The 14,977-nt window shown below is 42.3% G+C and overlaps 1 protein-coding gene and 1 non-coding gene across 2 annotated transcripts; both read right to left on the bottom strand.

The window, feature by feature from the left end:
• Positions 1 to 915: 915 nt before the first annotated feature.
• On the bottom strand, positions 916 to 2,215 carry LOC120288519 (protein trichome birefringence-like 20). The gene is made up of 2 exons (XM_039302559.1): positions 2,195 to 2,215; positions 916 to 1,737 (listed from the first exon to the last, which is right to left on the bottom strand). Exons 1-2 carry the CDS (start codon positions 2,213 to 2,215, stop codon positions 916 to 918), a joined length of 843 nt encoding a protein of 280 aa, XP_039158493.1.
• A 3,766-nt stretch (positions 2,216 to 5,981) lies between these two features.
• Positions 5,982 to 12,533, bottom strand: LOC104430013. The gene is made up of 2 exons (XR_005546540.1): positions 11,809 to 12,533; positions 5,982 to 8,138 (listed from the first exon to the last, which is right to left on the bottom strand). It is a non-coding gene; the product is annotated as a probable endo-1,3(4)-beta-glucanase ARB_01444 (transcript).
• Positions 12,534 to 14,977: the final 2,444 nt, after the last annotated feature.

Here is a 14,977-nt window from a genome sequence, read left to right as displayed (position 1 = left end):
CCTATAATTACAATGCCATCATTGCTCAATCTTCTCTGTAAATCTTGGAGGAAATCCCAATTTCGACTTGCAACAGGATTAGCGATTCAATTAATCCAAAAATTTCAACTAAGATATGTAAATCTACCAATTCTATTGAACCGCTTAGGAACTAGATCTAATCGGAGGTCTGGTCCATGGATCGGGTGGTCTGATTCATGATTCCATAAGTGGGGTACCGATTCTCTTGGTCCGATTACCAATTTGTTGGTGCGACCGAACCAAACCAAGAACCAATCACCCCTAATGATAAGTAAACCATCAAACAAGTGGATTAGATTGGGTCATATATTGTCCGACCCAAACAGACCCATTTAACCCATTTTGATCAATTTCCATGCAATGCAAATCTAGTGACTCATACTTAACCTGATTTATACGCAACCCAATCCATATTGCTAAAACAATTCCATATCTAATCCAGTTTACGAAAACTCATAGCAAAACTAAGATAAGAGTGAGTGCAAGAACAAGTGAAGGAGGGAGAGTGTGAAGAGAGGGTCATAGTAATAGATTGGGCTATGATATACCTATTTAACTAAACCCATTTATGACCTATTTAACACTCATATTGTATTTAAATCCTTTTATGACATATTTTGTCAATATAATTAACCCATTTAACACTCATATGAATTAATAAATGAATTTATCACTCATTTTGAAAGGTTTAGTGGCCTGCAACAACGGGTTTATGCTAGGTCATTTAAAGTCGTATTCAAGAGTGGAAACGGGCCCAAACGAAATCGCGATTCCCCATGCTTTGCCGAAAATTTTCGGCTGGAAAAACAGAAAATTGCCAAAACCATTTTTCGAACGATAAAAAAATGCACTTGCCTTTTTCCCAATTCACTCGATATCGTATAAACATAAACATCAGCTGCGCAAGTTCTGTAGCTTTCTTTGAGCGAACTTCCCACCTCTGTCCGACTTCATCACATAAAACAAGAGCTCGTTCCACGTATTGATCGGGCCGGGCAAGCACCGGTGCACACAATCGGCCCGGCCCACCTTGCTCTTGGGCCAGTTGCACTGTCGGTTCGGATGCCCGTCGGGCCGGAGCAGCATCGCCCGCGTTGTGTCGAGCAGCCGGATCTTTGACCCATCCGCCCTCGCCTGCCTCTCCGCTTCCAGGAACTCCTCCACCTGCGCCACGTAGAACTCCAGGCCGTAGCCCTCCAGCTTCTTCTCGTCGCTCCCGAACGGCCGTGTCCTTGGGCAGCTCTCCCCGTCGGTCCAGTCCCCATGCTCGAAGTGTGCCAGCAAGAACGTCCTCAGGAACGTGGTGCCGCCGCCGCCGCCCTTGCGGCCGTTCCTTCCCGTGATAGCTCTTAGCGTGGTGCGTAGCGCCGCTCGATATGCCTGGAACCTCGACACCTCGGTCACGTTGTCTTGCCCACATGCTGAACAGCCCAGGAGCTGCCCGCTCCGGTAGTAGACCAGCGGGCGGAAGAACCATTGGCCCGCCAAGACAATGACATAGTCAAAGGCGCCGATCTCAGCAGACCAAGAAGGGTGGGGCTCGTCCAGGTGGAGAGTGAGGATGCCGTCGAGGGTCTGGCCGCCGCGGGCGTCGGTGGTGCGGACCAAGAAGGGGGCCCAGAAGGTGGCTAGGGTTAGGTTGTGCTTGGGGAGGTGCCACCGCTTGAAGTTGTAGCCCGTGGTGTACCGGAGAGATATGTCTTCCGGTTGGTCTACCTAATGATTTTACACATATGAAACGTGATAAGATCAAAGATGAAATTACAACACAAGAATCACGATAATAACTTAAAAGTCAATCTTACTAGAAAATTTCGTATATATACATTATGATCGATATGAATACACTCACCACTATCTAGGTGAGTATTTTTCCTAGGGTATAATCGAAAGATTGATGATGACATTCCCGGAAATATGAGGAGTCCTTGTTTTGTTCTCTCTTGCGTCCTTTTTAGAGCAATAATTAGGAGAAAGGGAGTCGTGGGCATATGATTTTCAGCTCTTAAATTTCCATTAAAAATAAGAAAAGGTCATTCTAAGAACAGCTCATATTGACTGGGCGCATTTCTCTGCCTCTTCAACCTCTTTGGGGAAGAGAAGGCAATTCAAACACCGGGCAAGCAGCCCCTTGCCCTTTCTTGCAGCGAAAAAGGAAAAAAGATCTACGCACACTTCCAGCTTCCTCCACCATCTTTTTTTGTATTTTTATTCTTCTTCTATTCTTTTTGTCGAGTTTTTGTCGTATGACATTCATCAATGCCGCATCATCACCATGAGTCTAAAAAATGAAAAGTTCAGGAAAAAAAAATTCCGCGTAGAGTTTCCTTCCATTTAAAACTAACTCAATAACAAAAGTACTCAAACGACAAACTGAAATGAATTTTAAGACATAAGTGATCTAACAAAAAGTTTAAGAATTAAAGTGACCCGGTCAACATAAAATTTAAGACTTTCATAGTCATTATTGAATCGAAAAGAAATGGATTCTATCGCAAATTATTCCCAAGGTTTGAGACAATAAGATTTGGTGAAATTATGAGATATGATTTATTTCTTTTTACCAATGGACCGATTCTAAATCGAATTCCATGGGCTCCTAAAGTGGCAACAAAGCGCATAATGCACCGAACTTGTCACTGATTTATTGAAACAAAATGCAAGAGATTTAACTTATATCAGCGAGCATCTTAAAGGCACGAAAATGTTCGACAAAGTGAATAATGTAATTGTAGTGATGTGGGACAATAATGAAGGGTCATAGAGAGAAGCAGAGCTAGTGAATCATTTTATTCTGAAGATAGATACACAGGGCACAAAGCAATCCTCACATAAGTGTTGGAGAAAACTTCCTTATTTGTTTTGAAGTTGACAAAACGTTTCCATCAGTCCAGTCTGAAGACTTATAAACTCTACCGTCAAAGTCTGAAGACCTCCAGACTCAAGATTCAAAGTCTACCATCACTGATAGTTTCCAGACCGACGAAGAGAAGATTTATCCAGATGCAAGAATATTCTTAAGGATTTGATTCGTATGGTTGAAGAAGATCTCACAGCTGGAGATAGCACCTCGTGATTAATTATTCTCATTGAAAATCAATTTGGATAATTAGATCTGTTGATTGTCGAAGTATACTTGGAAGGTTCTACTTATGGAAATCTAGATCCTGATTGTATGGGCAAGCAGGATTGGTGGCCTATCATCACATTCCTTTTATAACTCGAGATCTCCTTAAATTGATTCTGTCCAACGGGTAGATTGGAAGAACTCTTTTTAGAATATGCCAACCGATATGAAGGCATAAAGGACTATATAAGGAAGACGCTCAAGTTATTTGAGTGTGTATGATAGAAGAATTCTAAAGTCTGAAGCTCCAAAGGTTGCTTTCAAGCTTTACTATTGCTTGAAAAAAGGAGGTACTGCTATGTCGTTAATCAATGAATTTCTAAGAGAGAAAGGCTATAGAAATGAAACTATTTTCTTGCACGACATGGAAAAGATGGGGATTGCTGAAAAAGGATCGGCTGAAAAAGCCTTTGCCAACTTTCCTAGTGACCCGCGCTTTGGTACGGCTAATCAACCCGAAGGACAAGATGATGATGAGTGGATGTTTACACATTTCCAGCCTAGAATAGGTGTGGCTGCAAATGTTGCTGGTGACAGTTCAAGTCTATTCAGATCAAAGAATCACAAAAGGGTTTATTTGGACCTAATGAAGAGAGGGGTCATGAACTCTAGGAGTGTTGATTTTGATTTTCTTGATTCAGTGAAAGTAAATTTGCGAGAAAAGTTTGCTTTTTTGCAATTGGAGCACTTTTGTTCTGAATCTACTGCTGCTTATCCAGAACTTACAGCCTACTTCTATTCGAATTTATCATTTTTGGATGCAAACAGTTTCTCTTTCACTATAAGGGATAAGGAGTTCTTGGTAAATATGGACACTTTGGCTAACCTAATTAGGGTGGAAAGAGCATGTTTCCAACCAATTAATGTATCTGTTGCTCACGCTACTCTGTCATTGGTGAAAGACAGGATTGTTGAAGGCAAGATATCCTACTCTAGGATGAATGCCACCAACATCTTGCTGCACAAAGATCGTGATCAACTGCATCCGGCCAAAATTGACATCCAAGACTGATGTGTCTCTGTCTGAAGCAAAATTGATGCATGCCATCAATGTTGGTTACAAATTCTCTCTGCCTCACACCATCTTGTTTCACATATACAGGACAGTGGTGAAAGATAAGGGACAACTCCCTTATTATGCTCTTATCACGCACCTTTTTAGGCATTTTCACATTCATATTCCTGCACCTCTGTGTTTGACTAGCATTAATTTGATGGTGATTGGATTCAAAATGATCACCAAGATGCGTCTGAAAGAGCTTAAAAAGGTGTTGGAGCACATGAAGGAGAAGTCTCCAATTAAGGCGAAACCAGTTTCTATAGGGGTCAAAAGGAAAGGCAAGGACCCCATGGGTGCTTCAGCAAAGAAGAAGAGAACTCTCATCTTGCATGATGAGGAAGATGAGGATGAGATAACTCTTTCAGCCTTAAGGAACTTGAAGAGTTTCGTTAGCTTTCGCGAGACTAGAGAAGAGACTGAGAAAAGAGATGCAGAAAGAAGAGAAGAAGAAGAGGAAGAAGAAATAAGAGAAGAAGAAGAGGAAGAAGAAGGAAGAGAAGAAGCAGAGGAAAAAGAAGAGGAGGAAGAGGAAGGAAGAGAGGAAGACATGGCTCAGGATGAATCTCTTGAGCCTACATTGGCTATATCCTTGTCGAGCAACTCTGGAAAGACGAAGAGTGGAATTGCTAGTGAGCAAGCTCAAGAAAAACATCACACTCTTGTTGACGCAAAACAAGAAGTAGAATCCATCTCTCCTCCAAAAGGCACACATTCAGGGGGAGCTGCGGATAAACAAGATGCATCCATTCATAGTCATGGTGGACACTCTGCTGGAAATCCATCCATTTTCAAAACTCCTAGACTCGACTCAACTGGACCAAGCTCTGCCACAGCACATACAACAGACTTTTCGCGACTACTAGAAATTCTACTGGATGTCAGGAAAGAGCAATAAACTATGAGTTATGAAATGCAAGATCTCAAGAATTCTTTCATGTCCACTTCAGTGTCTCTACACGATCAATTAAACGCCCTGAAGACTCAAGTGCAAGATCATATGAAGGGTGAAGATTTACAGCTGCTGAAGTAGACTATTGAAAAGCTTGAGAAGACAGTGAATTCAATGGGAGAATTCCAGTTTGTTTGCCTGCCCAAACAGCTTTGACTCTCTTCATTTTTAAACAACTCTTTATTTGTTTTCCATTTTTTGCTGTTCACAAAAAGGGGGAGAAGGTTGATGCAGATTTGATATTTGATTTGATATTTGTTTGCTTTTTGACTTTGGATTTTTTGGACTTATCCTTGTTTTGTTTGGTTGTGGACTACTTGATTTGATCTTTTGATGCATGCAGTAACTTAGGCCTTGTTAATGATTATGGAAGAATAGTTAATTTGCAGGATTAACATGTTCTCTGTGGTTGCAGAATCGTTGCTATTCATATCCTAATCCTCTTATCTTTTATGAGATATCTTGTTTTGCTTAAGCGTTGTTTTGCAGAACAAAAGTATTCAAATCTGCAGGAAAATTTTATCACCATAAAAAATGGGGAGATTGTTGGAGAAAACTTCCTTATTTGTTTTGAAGTTGACAAAATGTTTCCATCAGTCTAATCTGAAGACTTATAGACTCTACCATCAAAGTCTGAAGACCTCCAGACTCAAGATTCAAAGTCTACCATCATTGATAGTTTCCAGACCGACGAAGAGAAGATTTATCCAGATAAGGATTTGATTCGTACGGTTGAAGAAGATCTCACAGCTGGAGATAGCACCTCGTGATCAATTATTCTCATTGAAAATCAATTTGAATAATTAGATCTATTGATTGGCGAAGTATACTTGGAATGTTCTACTTATGGAAACCTAGATCCTGATTGTATGGGCGAGCAAGATTGGTGGGCTTTCATCACATTCCTTTTATAACTCGAGATCTCCCTAAATTGATTCTATCCAACTGATAGATTAAAAGAACTCCTTTTGGAAGGTGCCAACGGATATGAAGGTATAGATGAGTATATAAGGAAGACGCTCCAGCTAATCGAGTGTGTGTGATAGAAGAATTCTAAAGTCTGAAGCTCTTAGTTCTTTGCTATTTCATTTGCTGAGCTTATATTGTATTTGAAAGAGATAGATATTTGTGAGACCTTGAGGAAGTGTAGAAGAGTCTCTACACTGTGGAATCAAGGACGTGAGATTGTAATATCTCTTTTGGTTCTTAGTGAAATCCAGCTGGTGGGCTGTCAGTGCGGGAGAGTGGACGTAGGCTTGGTCTAAGCCGAATCACTATAAACGATGTGTTTCAATTCTCTTTCCTTAAACTCTTTCCCTAAACTCTTTACTTTAATTTACAGTTTTTTAAAGACGAATTAAGCTGTTAAGTTTTGCAAAAATTTCTTTAACACCTATTCACCCCCCCTCTAGGTGTTCTTAGTAGCCCTATCAATAAGTACATGGATACTCCAAATAGAATATCTCATTAAAGCAATTGAATCCGTCCCCGAAATAAGAATTTCAGTGACAATAGTGACCAAACCAACAGTACTTTCCTCCATCCCTGTATCATGTCTCTTCTTCATCACCTCTACTATGAATCCACCACAGAAGATTAGAAATAGAGTTCCCATCATCAAAACCACTCAAGCTCCTCACTTTTTCCATCGCATTACCTTGGTAAAAAATCCCTTCCAAGGCACACACAAATCCTCTCCATCCTTCAATTCCCTCCCTGTTCAGTGTCAGGTATGTCCAATCCACCAACTGTTTCGCAAACTGGACATCTGAGAATAGAACCTCAGTGATAGGCGATAGAGGCAAAACCTGAATTCCAAGCCTACAATCTCTCCGCTCCGTGTCGGCAAACCAAAGACCACTGTCCCTTTTGTTAGCCCACATAACACCCACCACCCTGTTCTCCCTAGTGAAGTCTTCCTCATATAAATTATCGCCTTCTCTAAAATGCCACCATGTTTGAGCTGCTTGTATTTCCATTGCAGCTAGCATGGACCCGACAGCAATAAGATGGGTGTCTCCATAGGCTAATCCCATTAAAACAGTTGAATAGTAAGCATTCACAGCCTCACTCGTGCTCTCCTGATTCCGCCCATCCGCAAATTCAGTCAATCCACTAGCCCAGGAGTGCAATTTATACAGGTCGAAGCATCTCAGACGCGGATAATTGGAATTCAATCTTTTCCCCAAGTTCATGAAATCTGACATCAGTGAATAAGCTTGAGGCCTGTACTTCCTTCCCTATACAAGATCAATCTTGGCGAGAATAGCAATTCCATAAAGGAAATACCCTAAATGATAGTGATGAGCATTGTACAACCCGAAGCCAACATCTTCACCAGGATTGGTTGATCCTAGCTTGGTGATAATCCCACCCCATTTCGCATCGTACAAGAATCCATTACCACTAAAGGTCCCATCCAACCATGGTTCTATGGTGCTCTTCAAATATTTCCCGATCGCTGGGATAACTTCAGGATAACACACCTCCTCAGTAATCAAAGCCAACCTCGCCGCTCTAGCGATCAATTTCCCATAAGAATAAGATGAAGCTGTCGTTATTGCAGCTAGATTAAGGGACTCCGCATTCCTACGAAGGACTTTAATGATTTCATCGCGTGACTCTTCCTTGACGCCTCTAATTGAATGCCAAGTAACAGAGACAGGATTAGATCTCAACACCCAGGAATCTCCAACCACACAAACAAGATCACCATCGATGCTCCTGTACTTAAAATCCTCCAACACAGTGACACGACAGTCCTCAAGAGACAAAAGTCGAACGTGGAGCGGGTGCGCGAGCATGAGCAGATCCCCCCATCCTCTCTTCCCCATTTGTACTCCACACAAAATGGTCTAGTCAACACTGCATCACTAGACAGAGCATACGAAGAACTGAACCTATCTAAAACCTTCTCACTAAGTGATCCACCGTCGGGCAAACAAGCAATCCTAATAACCCCCGAAAGCCTTCCGGAAGTGTCGCGACCCAATCTCGCCGCCCTCGAATGTCCAAGGTGGGAAAGGTCAAGTTTAGGGGTACTTTGATCACGAGAGTTTCCTCACAAGATCGCGACCTTTCCCAAGCTCGTACCCCGAGCAACAGCGGATTTATTTATGCAATCTAAGTATTTAACAACCTAAGAATATACAGGAGTCGCCCAAGCCTCATTCTTTGGGGGTCGGCTAGAAAACCCAATCGAGGGTCGGGAGAGTTCTCTCGATTCCTACGCAACCAGATATCTAGGTTCGGGGATTTGGGTTACGCTAATATTACTATTAACGCCCTTTTGGTACCTAAATAGTATGTTGTGTTTTTCCTAACATGTCCATGCATTTCTTTTTACTTTTTCGGGATCATCAATTCTAGACTTAGTGATCATGCGTGGTGGATTACTTTCATTCTATTCTATTCCTAAAAAAAAAAAAATGAAAGGAAAACAATCAATGAAATTGAAATTACAAGACATCAACTAAACAATCAAGAAAAGCAGTAAACCTAATTATGCAATCCTAAAAGTATAAAAGAGAAAATAATTGGGAAAGAAAAGAAACCCGCAACTTGTCGGGTTTTATACAATGCATGGAACCTGAGACATATGTCGGGAAAACAAATAGTACATAACAATGGTCGGAATGGACATCGACCTCTACCATCTTCACGCTTTATCCATGTTCAGGATCCTATTCTAAACCTAATCTAAGAAATCTGGATGACTAGATGCATACAAATGAAAGAAACAATCATCACGTATCAAAACAATCAAAAGCATGACATATTTTGTATTCACAAATGGTGACTAGAGTCATGAAGTTTAAACTAGAATACTTCTCTATTTCACAAGTATTCAAAGCGAATGCATCACAGTTGCTAACTTTAATACAGTGAGAGCTAATCATCCAAGGCCTCTTGACGAATTTCCAACTACATGGGAGGAAATAATAGGTACATGAATTATCAGCAAAACAGGTTACATGTCTACCACACATGCCGCCATCAGAGACAAGACCAGAACCCAGAGTATTGCAAGTTTCTTCTAGTCTAAAATTCTGACAATGAAGTTCAGCATATCCCAAACAAATCTCAAAGAGACTACCATCATATCAACACATGAATTTCCAGAAATACCAAAACATGAACTAGTCAGTCTATAATAGAACAGGGCAACATAAAATATCATAATTTCTTATATGTTTCAAGTCTTGAATTGCCCCAATTTGATGGAAAACAAATGTGACATCAATGCGGCATCTCTCTATATGTTCACACAACTAAAACACTACTAAAATGACATTGAAATCTTCACATTCCCCATGAGAACAAAATGGCCAGCAAACACCCTTATTATATTCAAGGCTAGAAACGATGATAATTTGATGAGCAATCCATATCCATATATGCGCATCTCACCATGAATATCTATGCACCTTGAGGACTACATCAATCAACACAGCGAATGCACACATGAATTACTATTCCAGAGGTCGGGTGCATCACATTTCATATGTATGATGGAGTTGCGTCACACTTCATATGTATGACGGAGTTGTTGCTATACTAGCCTCCCTAAGTTTGAAGTCAATTGGTAAACAATCTCTCTCCAGCTACAAATACAAGAGGAACTGCTTTCTGCACCAACACATATTGAGGATCCTTACAGTAAAAAGTACCATGGAATCAGGAACGAATTAGAAAAGCTGTACAGTCCAAAGCAACTTAACAAAGATACGTTGCAATGTACTATTCAAAGGACGAAAAACATATCGTTTTTAACTGGAGAATTTCCCATATCAGCAAGAATTCACAGAAAATCAGCAAGTAATGTAGGTCACTGAGGAGCGGAACAAAGGCATAATGAGTTTCCAAATGTCTGCAACCACTGATGAAAACTTGAATAGGACTAATTTGATTTTAATCTAGAACATGCTGTTTTATTTACCTTTCTTTATCAAAACAGGACCTAACAAAACATGTTTAGTCGACAAACAAATAGGCATGAAGATCCATATGACTCTCCTCGACCATGGCAAAACTTATTTCATCAATGGTTCAGTTTCAGACATGAATCAATTACATCTACCGATCAATGGTCAAAAGACATTTGAGAGCCAACTCTGGTCTAACTTGAGCATTTCATCGAGTAGAAAGTAGGCATCTTGGCCATGAGTCCAAAATGCAACAGCCAAATAGGAAAACACAGCCAAACTATCACAACAACAATATTACGGGCTTAGATTACCCAATGAACTTCGATAATAGGTAAGTTTCTCACAAACAGAAATTAGAATCCTCAGTCACTGTTCAACACAATGAACATCCGGATATGGAAGATGAATTTATGTTCAACGTACCTTGAATGAATCGGCGAAGGATCGTAAGTCGTCGCTGCCGTCGACGCTATCTGAACTCTAAACTCCGGGCTCCTCGACCAGCCGTTCCAGCAAGTCAAATCTAGCGCGCAAGACAGAGCCGAAAGAAAATGTTCGAGTCAGAGAGAACGAAGATCGAGAAAGAGGGAAAGAGAGTTCACCGCCCTGGTGAGCTCGATCTAGAGAGAAACTCGGTTAAACGTCATCGTCCCCATAGCTGTCGCCGATCCGGCCACCCTAGAGAGAGAGATCACCGGCGAGCCTCTGCACCAGAGGACTGAGAGCCGAGCGAACAGGGGTTAGGCGTCGGATCCGGTGGAGAGCCGAATCAAGCCGCAGATCGGGAACCGCTGTCACCGCCGGTCAGCTTCATATCTGAGCTCCCTGCACCTCTAAGCGAGAGAGAGAAATTTGCAGACCGAACTTCCGTGGGAGAGAACCGAGGAGAGAAAACAGAAAGAACTCATCTCTGATCCATGAGCAAGAACCCGATCCTCGCAATCCCACACCACCGGCCTTCGATCTCTGATCCCCGCTAACGAGAGAAAACCCTAGCCTTCGACAAGAGCTCGGGTGGTTGATGATGAATAGAAGAGGTCGAATCGATGGCGGAATCAAGCTGAGATAGGGTTTTGGAGACGATCAGATCTCGGAGTGGAGGAACCGTTGTAGAGAGAGCATCTGTCGCCATCGTCGTCGTTGCTATCGCCACCACCTTCTTCGCCAATGTCGCCGCGATCGAGCCAACCAGAGAGAGAATCCGAGAGAGAGTGACGAAGGAAAGGGAAGCTCTGTTCGGCGAGGGGATTTGCTGCGTGCTGGAGATTTCAAGAATCGAACAGAGCGAAGTCGGGAGCTCGACGGAGAACCGCTGGAGATGGAGGCAGAAGCTCCCTCCGGTAGACAGCGAGCGAGGCTAGGGTTTCAAGATCTGCCATGGAAGCTCCATCGAGCAGTTACAGAGAGAAATTGTCACCCATCGAGAGCGTCCCCTCCAGAGAGAGTTTGATAGAGAGAGAAAATGTAGCGGGAGAGTCCCCGAGAGAGAATTCGCGCCAAAAAAGTGAGCCCCCGGCGCCAAAAAAATGAGCGAGCCTTTTATTTTTTTTTTCAGCGTTTTTTCCCTTTTTTTATTTTTGTTTTCTTTTTTTTTTCTTGTTTTCTTTACATTTTTTTTTTTAATGTTTTCATTCTTTTTCATTCATTTTTTTTTTGGCTCTTTATTTTTTTATATTTTTCTTGCAAAATATGTCGACAAAAAATCGAATGTCAACAGGAAGTAATGGCATTGAGACTGTGACTGAAACTGATCGGCGAGGAAGTGTAAACAAGCCAAGTCTGATTGTTGTTGAGCTTCAAAGTATGCTTGGTGCGGCTACTGTTCGAAGAGAGCGAGAGGATGGCGTGAATAGTTGAGATCGCAACCTCCGTCCCGTGGTCGACCAAGCAGGTCAAGTAGGGGCTCCCCCTGACGAGGACGAACCTTAGGTTCGAAGTCACAAAGTCCAGAGTGACGCTGAGGTCGCTGTACGACGAGATTATGTGCTGTGGTGCCTCTGGCACCACGCCGTGTCCAGCGGCGTCCCCCGAAATAGCGGAGACAGTGAGGTCGGCGTTGAACACCTGGTACAAAGAGGCGGAGGAGGCGACGCAAGAAGGGAACGAGATGGAGACAGAGGACGGGGAGGGCTTGACAAGGTAGGGGTGAATGTACTCAGCCTGGTCGCCATTGTTGAGAGCAAAGTTCTGGAAGAAAGAGTTCGTCCGGAGCGGGGTAGAGAGGAGGCTCGGTGAGAAGAAGGGAGAAGGATCGGGGAGGACCGTGGACTCGGCGCGTGGGAAGACAAAGGGGAACTTGGGCTTCAGCGGAGACGTGGGGGGCGGCGGCGGCGGCGACGGCAGTGACGAAGGTGGTGGAGATGGAGGAGGAGGAGGAGGAGAAGGACGGCGTTTGCCAAAAGGCTTGCAGACGAAGATTTCGACTTTTCGCAGAAATCTCTTCCCCATTATTTAAATTAATTATCTGTTAGGTGGTTGGTGGGTTCGTTACCAGCGTTTAATAGATATTTCCTTTTCTTTTTTTTTTTCTTTTTTCGTTTTATTTTTCCTCAACTAGGGATGACTCACTAGAGAAAATTGAGAAAAAGAGGGAAATTGATTATTACAATGAAGTAGGAAAATCAAACCTGAGGAGTGAAAGAACTCTTTAAGGTATAATGTTTTCAACTCGTGGCAACTGAATCACTAGGAATTGATTGCCCGCTGGCTTTTTCTCCATCTCGAGGGTCTTTTTTTGATGGGATCGAAAAGGGAAGGAGGTGTTTACCAGGAGAAATTAAATGAAGACTTGGGATGAGGACGGGAACGATGGAAATGGAGCTGGTCGATATCGATGTTTTTTTCTCCTTTCGAGTGGAAAGAGAGAGTTGGAAGGGGATTGGATTGGAAGTGAAGTTGAGGAAGGGACGGGGAAGGCAATTTAAAATGGATTTGGGAATATGAATCGGAAGTAAGTAAAGGATCAACGTCCGGGAACTCCTAGAATTTTTCGAAGGCAAGGAAGGGAGACAGAACTAGTGAAGGTAGAGTCATGGAAGATGGTGTGGAAGATTAAAAAAGATAGGATGTACATGCAAGAGAGGAAAGAGCCTTGAAGGACCTGCTAAATTTGTTTCTTAGGATAAAGGCAAAGTGATGAGAAGAACAAAAAAGGTAATGGAATGGCTTTCGAACGACATTTGCTGCAGATATAATCGTCGAGGATGTTCAAACTCCAATCCTTCTTTCACTTCCCTTTGGAAAAGAAAAAGGGCAGGTCACGCAATTCGGCTCGGCAAGAAAGTATCAATTAAAGAGAAAAACTCAAGTAACCAATTTTACCAAATTCGAAGATAGCACGGATTCTAAAATTATATTGATAGAGTTACCTATATAGATTTTACTGATATATGTGGATAGATTTATCATATGAAATTTCGTTGCTCTCGAAATATGATGCATGTTATGAGTATTCAAGTGAGGACGAAAGGGTTCATTTTTCCCCATCATCATTATCACGCACCCTTCTTTTGACCTGAAGAGACACTCGACATTCCAACTTCATAAAATGGAAAAAGAAATCGTTCCGCATGTCGATAGGACCAGGCACGCACCAGTGCTCGCAATCGACCACCGTCATGTTCCAATCCGACAAACGCCCGCGTCGATTGAGGCATCCATCGGTCTAAGGATCAGGCCTCGATGGTATCCAGAAGTCAAAATGTCAAGTCCCTCTCCATTCCCCCCTTTCGGCCACCCTGAACTCCTCTACTTTTTTTTGGGTCGAAAACATAACATATATTATATGCTGAGTGTTGAAGTTACACTAGAAAGCATTTCGGAATACTCGAAATCGTGTCCCTTGAGCTTTATTCTGTCGCCCGTAAATAGTCTCGTTATTTCTTATAGCATTAAAAAAATAATCCAATCGTCATTTCCAAATCTAGAATTCCACATCATTAGAAACAAAAGACTTCTTCATTTCGGCCACATTCTTTCCTAGAGAAGTCAAAGAAATGCCATTTTCAAGAGCAAATGTGCTAGCGTCCGAACCAAGACCTACATAATTAGCTTCAATTCGAATCATCATCACTGAAAAAGTATTGAACATAACCTTGCATGCTTGTGTCAGCATCCATGATTCTCCCATACTCATGTGCCTTTGTGAGTGGAGCTTGTGATTATCGGATAAAGAGTGAGTTGATATAGAGGAGATGAAAACAATTGGTCCGTGAGAGTGGCATTAGGATAGTTGGTGCAAGGAGTTTTAAGATAGAACAAATATATCTCAATGAAGCTCCGAATGCAACATTGTCCTCACATGCACAAACTGGTTGAGAGTTAATCTAGCTCTCTTAATGAGACCATGGTAGACCGAAACCAGTTAATGTGCTGGATGCCCAAGCTATATGGGCATGGTACAATCCAAAATGGAAATGCAATTCACTAGACTATTCTTGAGAATAATTAAAGAAGGAAGGCCGAGCTAATGTTCTTGGCTCCCCAGGCACCATACAGGTTATCTTGAGAATAATTAAAGAAGGAAGGTTGAGCTGGTGTTCTTGGCTCACCAGGCGCCATACAGGTTATTCCACGGCCAAGAAACTGTCGACTCATGACAAATGACATTAGAGCAAGATCCCTCCAGTAGGTGGTTGATTTAGGGAAAGCCTACGAGGGCAGAGAGTGATTGTCAAGGCCAAGAGGGCTTGAACAACGTGCAGCTCTCGTCTACCTTCTAGAATGGCAATGGGGTATGGGAAGGGACTGAATTGCTCACTAGATAGGGATAATGTTCCCAGATCAATCAACGAATCTTAAGAAGAGGTCTATTATCACATTTCCAACAAGGGGAGAACCCTCCATTGGTCTACAGAGATCAGGAGGAGTTAAGTAGGGGAAAGAAGGTGTTA

Source organism: Eucalyptus grandis, chromosome 9 (assembly GCF_016545825.1).
Source record: "Eucalyptus grandis isolate ANBG69807.140 chromosome 9, ASM1654582v1, whole genome shotgun sequence".
Taxonomy (NCBI): Eukaryota; Viridiplantae; Streptophyta; class Magnoliopsida; order Myrtales; family Myrtaceae; genus Eucalyptus; species Eucalyptus grandis.
Note: the sequence above shows the minus strand (reverse complement) of the source record. Positions and strands in the feature narration are given on the sequence as shown.

What these genes read in the sequence shown, in the direction of transcription:
- LOC120288519 (XM_039302559.1), bottom strand. Translation starts at nt 2,215, where the DNA reads ATGGTGGAGGAAGCTGGAAGT. An exon ending in TGGTGGAGGAAGCTGGAAGT is followed by an intron (nt 1,738 to 2,194) that starts GTGCGTAGATCT and finishes TAAAATCATTAG; the next exon opens with GTAGACCAACCGGAAGACAT.